A 12,441-nucleotide genomic window follows, 5' to 3' on the forward strand; every position below is an offset into this window, starting at 1 on the left:
GGACGTTCCTTACCTAAAAATAACTTTATTTAAATGACATTATGTTCAATAACAGCCACATATGTATTTATTGCAAACAAAAATACTACAAAATCTCATAGAAACCTCCAATTCAACAAACAAGAAATGTATAAGTGCAAAGAAAAGGAAGCTTAATAGTGGCCTTATGGTGAATGTATAAAATATAAACAAATCCCAACTCTGACAAAACTATCGTACCAAGTTGCATTTTAAATCATTACATGACATTCAGCATCGTCGATAAATATTTGCAGCTATCGAGAATAAAAAAGCACCCTCAATAAAAGTAAAACACTGCCATGGCATCAAACGCTAATAATCTTAGCTTAATTTGGTAAACAGTGCACTTCAACATGCAAAACTCGTTTTTTTAATATTAAGTATACTATAGTAAATAAAGGAATGATAAAAATACATGCAAAATATTTTCACTGGTGCACCCCTTTCAGAATTTTACCCCAATAATTTAATACTGTGACCCATTGTGGAAATATAATATATATGTAGTAAATAAAGAACCTAAATCCTACATGAAAATGTATCCTGGTTTTGCCCACTACACAGCAGAGACAATCCATAAATGCTGAGGCGAAGGACCAACACGCGTATGCCACTGTTTTCCACCATCTCCACCCACAGCCGGTCACCGTCGACCCGCAACGTCACTCCGACGGAGCCGAGGAGCTTCTCTGCCTGCTGGAAAGCTTCTTTTTCCCACAGAAGCGTAGGTAGAAACTGCATGGAGAGAAGATCACCACTCTCCTTCAACAAGCCCATCTGAAGAGAGCAGTACAGTCATTTCGGACCTTTAAAAATAGAGATAAACAGTTCTCAAAAGGACTTGGACCAACCATGGCGCTGAAGGCTTGGAAGAACTTGGGCTGACTGTCGCAGATGAGACTCAAAGTTTCATCTGGAAGCTCTGCGGAGAAGCAAGCACTCAAATATTCGTCGGAAATGTTCTTAAAAATGCAGTTTTGGTCTTACCTTCTAAGGCACTGACCAAGAGATGAACTGCATTCATGGAGGCATTGTCAGAGTTTTGGTTGACACAAACTTCCTCAAGCTAACAATGACGTAAACACGGTTAGACTTGGAATGGTCGCCACGCTACGGAATATTCACTCACGACGTGCTGCAGATGCAAGAGAGTCATTCTGTCGCTCAGAATCTCTTGAAGTTTGCAGAACAAGGCCCAACGAGTTGTTTGGGAAAGAGCGGTGAGGGGAGAGAGGTCATCCATGTGAGATCCTAAGAATGCAGGTGGTTTAAATTTCTTAGTATGTTACTTTCCTTCTGGATTTCTACAAAAAAAACCTTCAGCTCTCACAGTAAATAAACCATGTCTACTTTGTAACACTACTTATACTCAAGTAGCATGTAGATAGAGGAATGTATATGTTTTTAAGGATTTAAATCTACTTAAAGAGGTAAGTGGACAACAACCATCCAGCTGAATTTGTTCTTCTGCAATCTTCTCATCAAAACACCTTCCGTCCACGACCGTCAAGGACTCTTCAGACCAAGCCCTCACCATGTCGTTCTCGAAACCCCCGATTTTTCCGGGTTGAAGGCATAGTTCTGCAATGACACGCAGATGTCATGGAAATCCAGAAATGAAGAAGAAAGTTCCCTGGAACTGCCTGAATTTATGAGGAAGTGATGAAACAAAGGGGCTTCCACTTACTGTAGTGGCCGTCATTTTTTATATCCAGTTCCAGAATGCTATACGCAATGACCACACCAGATGGTATCTCCAAGGAAACATCGCTGTCCGCCTCAATGTCGTTGCTCTCTTTGATACACGTCTGGAACGTCACGAGGAACCAAAGCTCAGAAAAGCAGCTCCACTTTATCTTCTTCCAGGGCAGAAGACGCTCACCTTAATGCTAGCCCCGAGCTTGCCCAACAGGCTCACCACGCCATAAAAGGCACATTTCTCCTTTTTGGTTTCCGTGACAACGCTGGCAGTCGTGGTGACGATCCTCTCTTTGACCACAGCCAGAACGTCAGATCGCTTCTCCAGCTGCTGAACCAACACGTGCTCCATGTCCACCAACCTGGTCCAAAGTAGACATATAAACACGAGTAACGAGATCCGCCTGAACGCCTTGGCGTCTTTTCTGCTACGCGATAAATAATTTGGCACCTGTTGTCCGAGTCCTGTAGCAACCTCTTCACGTCCAGTTCTTCTTTCATCAGCTCGCCGAAATCCGAGAGAAGTTTTGAAGACCCCAGACCTTCGACTTTCATGCCAACAGAACCGGCTTCGGCTTCGAACGTGCCGGAGAGTTTGTCGCCCAAAATCCCGATGTATTTCAGGAAGTCTTTCTTGATCACGACTAAAAAAGACAGTGTTTTTTTTGTTCAGAATCTGAACCTCCTAATTAATAGGCTGCTATTGACAAACACTGGCTAACCAGGTGTTAGGACCTCGTCGCCTAGCAACAAATCACTAAGATTAAAATCCGTCGTCTGGTATTTGGGCCTCTGCCAGAACCACACGCGCTTCTGTTTGACCACCAGAGCCATTGGAAGCAGCTTAGAAGAGTCGTTCATGCGGGAAACGTGGATCAGTCTTCCGTCCTGGTCCACCTGATGTACAAAGTTGGCGGTGGCTTTGGAGAACATGGCGAGAACCGCTGGGAGAACAAAAACGAAAGAAAGTGTATGGAGGACAAATATACATAAGAAACTGGTGACCATGACATATACTAGCAAACAAGTTATGTAGTACTCAGTGTTGTATATTCAATGAAGACATTTCTTATTAGATTAGATTCGTTTTTATACTTTTTTTTATACATGTACAGGTTATTATTGCTTTAGAAGGCTTGTTATTGGTTAAAAATGAACAGGAGGAATTTCTTAGGACATGTGATGAGAAGATAAAGGGGTGGGGCAAAATAAGTTGTTTTACTTTTTCCTACACCCTTTGCGTACAGAATTTTGGTTCGATAGAGTCAAGATATTCATGGAGGTATATATATGTATGTTTTATTTTTTTTAAATGACAGAATCGTCTCTGTCCTTGAAGCAACAATGCAAATAATGTTACAGGTTATTAATTTACACATGAAAACAATGTACACAGTAGTTGTAGTTTTATATTTCAAAGCAGTAGAAGCTTTGTGGCTTATGACTAATGGAATATTGAGGCAAGAATTGTAAACAAAACAACAACATCTTTACAGGGAACTCATTTGGAGACCCTTACGGCTAATAAAAAAAAGCACCCAGCTAAACTCATGACTCTGATTTAACCGTGAAATCACATTCTTGTCACAAGAAACACAAATAAAAGCGTAAACACACCATTCTCAGGGTTAAAGAAGTCGTATGGTAGTAGTTATTTTTTCCTTAGTACTTACCTCTTGTAATAAAGTTGTGGCGTCGCTGTTAAAGCGGCGTGGTGTCAAGTTCTTCAAGTTGAAGGTCACCGAAAAGATCGAGTGGAGGTCTTGCTCGAGAACTTGTGACAAAATTAAAGTGCTAAATGCTGGCTGAGAAAAAGAAAAGAATGGCAAAGAGAGTTCCAGCCTTGCTTTTTACTTCTGCCTCCTCCCACTCGACTGCACTTAATTAACCAGTGTGTGTGTTCTATTTGTATGCATGACAGCAATAGACGTCCAATCCATTTCAACTGGGAGGGTTGATTTGTTAACCCTCTTCCAATGTACTCGTGGTAAAATGGCTTATAAAGCCCCTTCAATACACAACATTCTTTTGCCATGTTTCAGCCTGAATGATTTTTTTTCTTCACTCTTTAGAGATCCATTTATTTCGTGATTAAATATGCCTAATATTATTGAAGCACCCGGTTTTAATACCGACTGATCGTTGCTTATATTTTTCTTTTCATACACGAGAAAATTATCTTTATTTTACACTATTATCGTTACACAAATAGGTAAAAAAATAACCCATGCTAGTACTATTGATAAATGAATGTCTGTTATGTTGATGTCAATATTAACATTTAAGACTTTAGAGATAAAAAAGGTAACAATGACAAAAGTAAGTGTAAAAAAGGGAAAGAGTGGGTTTTCCACATAGGCTATGATTAAAAATTCCAAATATTTGACAGAAATATCATATTTCTGCTTCATAAAGAAAATGTAGTGATCTTATTTTAGTCACAGAAAACCACAAATGCACTAAACTTTGATTCAAACAGTTGTTTATTGCCGTTATTGACCAAATATGCTACAAAAATAGCAACTTCTAAACAGTTCACTTCTCTGGTCTCCCGACTAAAAATCTGAACTTTTTCAAAACAGTTGGATGGTTGTTTTCATATCACACTATTCTTTTTTTCTTCTTCTCAATAACAGCAGTTGAATAGGTGCGGCACGGCAATAAAAGACACATTAAAATGTTGATGCATAAAATGAAGTTATGAGTCTACACTAGCAAAGTTCAAATAATATTTAAAAAGAGACACTTGAATCTACACAAAGACCGCAATGAAAAATACGGCAGAGGAAGTCTTTGATGCTTTTGGGTTGTCACGACACAAATCAGGACGTGAGGTGGACTCTCACTTCGTATTTTTTACTTCCCATTGCGTTGTAATTTGTAGTGAAGTGAAAAGATAACCGCAGGTCACCACAACTCAGGGAAGTCCGCCTTGGCGAAGCCCGGATCTCTGCGTAACTCCCAGTACGAGTTGTTATTCACCCACGTATCGGACTCCGACTTCCTATTAAAATGAGAAAAATTGGTTTTGATTACTCCAAAAAACGCAGTGCAGCCACATAGTTTTGAAAAAAAAATTTTTTTATAGATTCTAAGGTTTTAGATTAAACTTTTTAACTTTTCCTTCTCATTTAAAAAATGGTGCACTCAACTATCCAAATGAACAATGAACATCTCATTTGAGGAGGTAACGGACTATCACTTAAGTCACAGTCGTGTACGTATATGTTATCTCACAATCATGAGAGCGACAAAAAAAAAACACGCGTGTGCTTGTCTGATTGTGTTTCCCAGAACATACTTGAAGAAACGTGGTTGATGGGTCATGTTGTTGTCCTCCAGCATTTTCCTCCTCTCTCTCTGAAGCTGCTCTATCCTCTGCTTCTGTCGCTCCGCTTCCTCCACATTGCCGTCCTCCAAACACCTGAACGTGAAGTCACATGTATTTAAAAAATAAAATAAATAACAAAAATATATTCAATAATCAATGTCCACCTCTGGTCCAGCCTGAAGCGTGTATCCGTAGGGGGCAGTAGAGGTCTTGTTGTGGGATCCAACTCGTTCAATTCGATGGCAAATTTAGTGAAACCGTAGTACTGGTCGTGGTCTGGCGGCATGGCATCTGCACGGACATATCGGCGCGTATTGGAGAGTTGGAACGTGATTCGGAAATGACTATGCGACTCACTTGCTCTCCAAATGCACGTGGCAGAAGGTGGATCTCCTTGAAAAATGGACTCGTGCCATTTTCCAAACATGGAGTGGACGACTTGTCCACTGGAATTGGTCACTACACCCTCGATTTCGTTGACAGAAGAACTCCACGACCTTGCCTGAAAGAGTTTATCGGATAAAAAAAAAGTTGATTAATCCGACATTCGGTGTTCAGCTGACGTCCAATTTATTTAGACTTACACTCATAACGGTATGCCATAAGTTAAAACTTTCCTAAGTGTAATTGTAACCTACATTTGTTTTTGTAATATCATCTTTGGCCAAAAGAAGGTGCTGTCCACTCTCTCGTTCATGTGACGAGGATTTTAAGTAAAAATGAAGGCTGAAATAGTATTTATAATTGGAAAGGATTCAAATTAACATTAAAATGAGACTAAGAGTGCAGTATATTAGGCTGTGAATAACTAAACAGAGTGGCTGTGTGCAGTCTGACCTTGACAAATGTGATTTTACACTCGCAAGTGTTATTGTTGACATTTTTGATGGTCATCTCTCCGTAGTGTTCGATCCAACGCTGTCCGCTGAGAATATTATGGATGCACGATGTCACTTTGTTCCATTCGTAATGGTCCCCAAACCTAGCAAACCCAGTTATAGCGTCAAAATTCAGCTTCTCATCATGTCCGTGTAGACATTCAATAACGCAAACAGGAAAAATTGACTTACGAAGGCAGTGTCACATTGGTAGTACCTACTGGAACGATTTCCATGGATTTTCCCCAGAATTTGTTTCTCAATCGGACATCTGTAATGAATCATAGATGACAAATGAAAACAGTTTTGGGGGAAAAAATAAGCACACATTGTGACACCAAAATGATTCATGCTCACCTTGCCAAAAAGCAAAGTTATTTGAATCTGCGTGGCACACTGAAACTGGTGGGTGATGGCTTACCTTTGAAAACACAGTGTGACAAAAAGTCATCATCAGTTTTCTGTCTCCTTTTTATGAAAGAAAGGTAAAAAAAAAGGTACTCACCTGTTCACCTATAAATTTAAAGCCCTTATCAGGTCTATCACACTCATAGGTTTCTCCCAAAACCGGATTGAAAGGTTTGCTCGCAGCTCGATAGTAGGAAGATGTGTATGCCGTTATAGCAAATGTAGCAACGTACACCTACGTGAGAAGAAAATGGTCAAACCTGACCTTAGTTTTCATGCTGTGAGTGTACATTATCTCGTCTTACCATGCGCTGGTAAGGATTAGAAGTCTTGTTAGCCTTGTCAAGCAGTTCGCTGTACTCCAGTTCCTCGCAAAGCCGCTGTAGCGTGTTGAGCGGTTCGTTCAGCTGAACCGGCATGGCCACTTTGGACAAGTCCTTGCCGATGTTGTTCCTCAGAATGTTCCACAAACTCACACTGCATGGCGGACTAGGCGAAGGTAGCGTTTTGCGGCGACGTTGAACCATGGATCCGACGCTGCTGACTGCGAGAGGAGTGGCCCAAAAAATGGCGTCACTTTTACGATTCTAGTCCGCTGGCCTGTGTCGCGCGGTTTAACGCACCCGAACTGTGTCTCTGGCTGCCCCCTTCGTTGCTAAAGGTTTCCACTGAAACGCTGTCGCTCACGTCACTAATGTAGGAATCGTCGTCGGACAGCTGGGGACGTCCGAAAAAATTGGGAAAATTCAACAGCCAATCAGATTTGCGCTATTCAAGCAATAAGATTGAAAGACACCTGTGTCCAAGTCGATGATGCCGGTACTCGGACGATTGGCCGAAAGACGTTTTGCCGACAGACGTTTGGCCGACGGACAGTTCGCCGAACGGACATTTCGCCGAAATGGGATTCGCGCGCTCGCCCCGCCCCCAGATCGTGTGTGTTTTTCAACCTCGGCCCGCGGACCATATACGGCCCGTTACAGATAACGTTCATTTAGGAATAACAAGGACAAGTACTGCCCCCCGCTGGACATTTTTCTAAATACAAGTACGTACTACAATGTGTTGCCAATTGTTTGTATTTTTTATTTTCGGCGAAACGTCCATTCGACGAACTGTCCCTCGGCCAAACGTCCGTCGGCCAAGCGTCTTTCGGCGAATCGTCTGGTCACGGATGATGCCTTACCTCATTCTCAGAGGAGGACGAGGAGAGCAGGTACTCCTGCGCGTCATAGAACTCGCATACGGACTCGGGAATTGATGCTCTGCTCTCATTGGATGACTGGTGCACCAAAGAATGGTCTTCGTCCGGGCATTCCTGATTGGATGGAAAATGTCAGTACAGAAAATGACGTTTTTTATGGTGTCATCACATTGGTACGTTGTCACTCACGGAGTTATAGGCTGACTTTAAGGCCGTGACCTGCATTGGCTGGGGGGGTTGCATTTCCATTGTGAGTTTTAATCTTTCTCTCTCTGCTGAGAGGGAACTGAAGGCTGATTTCAGTGAAGTGTGGACTGCAGGGGGAACATTTGACAAATATAACACAGAAAGAAGACAGTTATAAGAAGGCTGACTCACTGTTGTTAGCAAGCCTGTTGAAGTTTTCCTGTAGACGGGAAACCTCGACCGGAGAGTCCGGGGAGTCCGGAAATGTCTCTTGGTTGTTAGCTTCCACGTATGGGAGATTGGGATTGGGGGCGTGGTTTTGAGGCATCTGAAGGAGAGATGAAAAGGTCAAATATGTGGCGGAGTGAACATCACTACCCTCATTTTTGTTTACATCACCTGTGTTGTTACTTTGCTATTTTTGCCATTCTTGGATCGCCATTTTTTTGACCTCTTCTCCTTTTTGGAGATGTCATTAGTAGATGTCTGTTGTAGCACAACACAGTGAGTTTGCTAGGGTAGTGAAATGACTCAACATAATCGTATACGTCAAAAAGTACTTTTTTTGCTCACTTGAAGCATGTTGATGGATGAAGCGGAGTATGTACGATGCATGACTTCCATGCTCCTCAAGACTAAATTGAGTTCTTGTAGGTTGGACTCACATTCTTCCAAATCTAGGCAGGTGACATAATTTCATCAGTATTAGATCTACTGCAAGAAAAGGTATCGAAAGTGTTGTGTTTTAGTGCTAAAATGGATGAAGCCAAGTTGAAGGCAAACCTTTGGCGCACTTGTTCATGTCCTCTGAAGAGTGAAGCCAAGAATTGATTTTGGCTTGATGGGTGGACGTCTGCTTGCGGAGGGAAGCCCCCTGAATTAAATGGACACCATTAGAAATTAAAGGACAAATGGCTCAAGTCGCATTTATTGACACAATTGAAATGTGCAATTAGCAACTTGAAAAAGGCTCCTCTTATTTTTTTAAAAAGCACAAAGACCATTTATACCACACCTTTCTTATGGAGTCACCGAGGGAGGGCGAAGAAAACTTGTGACTGTGGTAATAATGAGGAGGATAGGAGGAAATCTCGTTCTGACGAAACACACGATGATGACGCAGCTTGGTCACCCATTCCTCAAACACATCGCACGACTTCATCTTCAAGTGATAGATGTTGTCCTCAGTGTCCAGGTCAATGCACATGGTTGATTTCTTGACCGCCATGACGGACAGGCCGACATCAATGCAGCCGTGGACCTTTCCTTTCCTCAACTATCAGCGAAACAAAAAGTTAACATGGAAAACTACAACTATGAAAATTGTGTACACTCAAGGAGATACCTACATCTGTGGCCCGCTTTGCATACTTTAGGATGCCTTTTTCCAACACAAAATATCTCTGAGTAGAGACAAAATATAACAGAAATGTTATTAATAGCCACCGATTCAGGGTGTCCCCTGCCTAGACTCTAAGTGGTTCGGAAAATGAATGAATGTTATTAATAGCTGCCATTGACGGCGATGGACATCCAAGTCATTTTGTACCTTGTGCCATCCCTTCATGGGCCACTTCCTCCTTTTCAACAGGAAACCATGTTGTGGCTCAGGTTGCTGCATCATGGCAGGTCCACCCCTGAACCCTTCCACAATTTCCCAACTATCCTGTAAGGAGAGCGGGCAAAAATAAGACCACCCACGGACAAAAACGCACGGGCTATTGACCAAAGTCCAATCTCACCTGGTTACAATCTTGCTTAGAAGAACCGCTACTGTCGCTATGAGTTGGCGACGGTGACATCATCTTGTTCGCCGTCCTTGCCGGAGATCACGGTGGAGTCTCACGCCGACCTTTGAAGGTCACGCGACGGCGGTCTGCAGAGAAAGGTTAAGAGAATCTCATGTAAAAGCGCTGCGCAAAGGTTACGCTCTTTTTGATGAAAACACACTTGATGCTAGACGAGTGGGAAAGAATGGCCTGTCATTGTGATGTAACAGAAATTCCACTCCATACTACGCATGGCTGTGTTTGTTCATGCTTTTTTTTTGTTACTTTGCCACAAGCGTCTCGCGGCCACGCCCCGTGCGGGCCTAGGCGAAGACCTCAATCCAGTTCAAAACGGCTGACGGCGAGCATTCAATGTTTTGTACACAGTAAATAGTCTAAAGTTCATTTAATAAGGTGCAGTTCAATCCACCTTTCGCATATAGAGCAATGGTTTAAATGAGTGTGTATCCATTGCCGTGCCCAGAGGGTGAGTCACAGACAGGAAAGAATTTGCTCGGTTACATTATACCGAATCCCGTCTCAGTCTCAGACCCAAAACACAGACATCATAGAAACAATACACTTGAACTTGTCTTAATTTAGCTCGACAAATTTCCCACACTCATGTTACCGTACTGACTGACAAAATGAGCAATCACTACATCCAGGCCATTGCATAACACCCTCCACCCTTTTTTTCCTATTTCACATAGCTTAGCACTTAGCAGCAGCCCTGTAAAGCGTTTCCACGTGTGTTTTACGCTAACCTAAGCTAATGTAAGATGCTAACTGTGTGAAACTTTATCGTATAAATCCGAAATGTATCAGTCTGGGACTTTGAAAAGCTTTTCCACGCAGCTTTTAAGATAAGCTAACTACAATTCCAAACGGTAATGCTAGCCGTCTGAAACTTTATCGCGGTTTATCGGTAACCGGCTCAGCGTATAATCCCGAAAAGTGTCAATCATTAATGACACAATTGGTTGTAAATGATCTGTTAAAGGAGAAAAGAGGTTATGTCATCAAGAAAGTCACAAGAATGACATTGAAGGTGCCTTGGGGAAGCCAAACATGTGACTTGTCTCTTGTTTCTTGCATACATATTGTTATTACATGTGTGATATCGTAAATAAATCTTTCCTGTTCACCAACATTAAGACAGGATGAACAGAGCAGCAGCCTGAGGAAATGTCAGACTGGACTTTCCAGTCATGAGAAAGTGAGACACAAACAGATATTTGAGCAGGCATTCATATTCTTGCACTCTTGCTGAAGGTCAATGTATACTTGCTACAAGTTTGTTGAGTTGATATTTCTTGAAAAAGGATATTAAAAGTGCACCGGCGCTTAGGTATATCCTTGCACTAACTACTAATACATGCTACTCTTACATGTACAAATTTCACTTTTTTTTTTCCAAACACTAACCCTATTTTTTATTTCTAAATCTCAAACTGCTTCCGAATTGGACATTCCAGATTGTGTTAGCATAGAAATGAACCGCAAAGACTATCCTTGCAAATGGGCCAGCTGTTGACAAACCCTGTCGTATCTTCCTGAAAAGCTTCTTTACAGAAATTATCCTGCAAAATCTGTGCATTATCTCATGATTATCAGACGGCAATACGAGATTGCTTTAAACAGCCTGACAAAATGATCGGGCATTCAAATTTTGTGACAAAATACAGCAGCTGCCCCGTGGAAAACATATGGCGGTAGCAGCACTTTGCAGCACTTATCTGACCTCTGACATCATGTCCATTGAGTGGACATATTTTTAACGACATGGTTGATTTCAACGTAACGCCTGTCATGGCTGAAAGCTGTCGTGTCATTTAAGATAACTTTCTGTTTGTCATTGTGGCTATGGGAACAAAACATGAACAACATTCATTCAGCTAAGTCGTGTTCATTATGATAACAAAACTTCTGCATGAATGAGATCGAGCAATTGAAGCAGGCCACGCAGTACGTAGTAACAAAGAGCATAAGGAATGATAATCAAGAATATATGTTTGCAATGGAATGTTGTGCTTGACAGCTTTTAAGTGGGTGCGTTAAAAAGGAGTGTGGGATAAATTGGCGTGTTACATCAGCACATCTTTTGAGTGGTGACAAACACAAACGTAATGAGGAAAAAACACTTTGGTGGAATAATTGATTTGTTACCTTCTAATTAGCACAATAGATGCACAATTTCCCCCTTAGATGAAGTCATACAACTTCCGCCTGAGTATTTAAAGAATATCAAGTATTGATTTTGTATTTGTCTTGCAATTTTGAGGGGAATTTGTTTAAATTTTAAATGACAATATTTATTATCATTTTCCTACTGTTGTTGTTGTTATAATTCCGATTTATATTTAAGACAATATAAGTTTTACTTTTGTTTTGATTTAAAAAAAATCATACTCAACCCTTTAAAGCGTTTTTTCATGACTTTTATTCTGGTTGTTAAAACGTAATAGCAAAATTAAAAAACAGGCACCAATACCGACTAACTAAATAGCTACTAAATATTTTAAAATTGAGATCGACTCCACAGGTGTCCAGTTTTAAACGTTTACTTCCCCCAACCACATGCCAACGCAGCAAAATCCCGAGGAAGAAAGAGAGCAATCCTCTCATTTACCATCGAATTAAAGCGTTAAAAAAAACAGTTAACGAGGAGCTGCTTGCAGACGCTCCCCCATATGTCACGACTACTTATTAAATATTCTACCGAAAGCGTTTGACCAAAACCGTGTCAGTACTGCGGCGCTATTTACACGCGACGATAATTCCAAATTGATCTTTACCTGAGTTAAAAGTCCTAGCAGGAAGAAAATCGGCTTCCGTGAAAACAATCGCTTCGCATGATGAGTGTAGAAAGGTGGAGTAGTACCTGTCCGGGAAGTTCTCCCTAGTCCTCGTTTCATTGCTCGAAAATTGTAGAAGGGGGCGGAG

At 41.4% G+C, this 12,441-nt stretch overlaps 2 protein-coding genes across 2 annotated transcripts; both read right to left on the minus strand.

The window, feature by feature from the left end:
* Positions 1 to 9: 9 nt before the first annotated feature.
* On the minus strand, positions 10 to 3,575 carry LOC144067237 (gasdermin-E-like). The gene is made up of 10 exons (XM_077590808.1): positions 3,393 to 3,575; positions 2,442 to 2,663; positions 2,171 to 2,363; positions 1,904 to 2,081; positions 1,709 to 1,829; positions 1,468 to 1,602; positions 1,151 to 1,272; positions 1,009 to 1,087; positions 873 to 943; positions 10 to 798 (listed from the first exon to the last, which is right to left on the minus strand). The coding sequence occupies exons 2-10, from the start codon at positions 2,650 to 2,652 to the stop codon at positions 541 to 543; spliced, it is 1,368 nt and encodes a 455-aa protein (XP_077446934.1). The 5' UTR covers positions 2,653 to 2,663; positions 3,393 to 3,575; the 3' UTR covers positions 10 to 540.
* Positions 3,576 to 4,184: 609 nt separating this feature from the next.
* LOC144067311 (oxysterol-binding protein-related protein 3-like) lies at positions 4,185 to 12,436 on the minus strand. The gene is made up of 21 exons (XM_077590931.1): positions 12,294 to 12,436; positions 9,469 to 9,602; positions 9,276 to 9,392; positions 9,076 to 9,129; positions 8,742 to 9,002; positions 8,510 to 8,600; positions 8,300 to 8,403; positions 8,126 to 8,212; positions 7,919 to 8,054; positions 7,730 to 7,854; positions 7,523 to 7,654; positions 6,960 to 7,053; positions 6,642 to 6,880; positions 6,434 to 6,571; positions 6,286 to 6,349; positions 6,121 to 6,199; positions 5,888 to 6,032; positions 5,408 to 5,552; positions 5,215 to 5,341; positions 5,021 to 5,143; positions 4,185 to 4,723 (listed from the first exon to the last, which is right to left on the minus strand). Exons 2-21 carry the CDS (start codon positions 9,529 to 9,531, stop codon positions 4,627 to 4,629), a joined length of 2,421 nt encoding a protein of 806 aa, XP_077447057.1. The 5' UTR covers positions 9,532 to 9,602; positions 12,294 to 12,436; the 3' UTR covers positions 4,185 to 4,626.
* Between the last annotated feature and the right edge of the window lie 5 nt (positions 12,437 to 12,441).

The sequence above is a fragment of the Stigmatopora argus genome, chromosome 21, assembly GCF_051989625.1.
Source record: "Stigmatopora argus isolate UIUO_Sarg chromosome 21, RoL_Sarg_1.0, whole genome shotgun sequence".
Taxonomy (NCBI): Eukaryota; Metazoa; Chordata; class Actinopteri; order Syngnathiformes; family Syngnathidae; genus Stigmatopora; species Stigmatopora argus.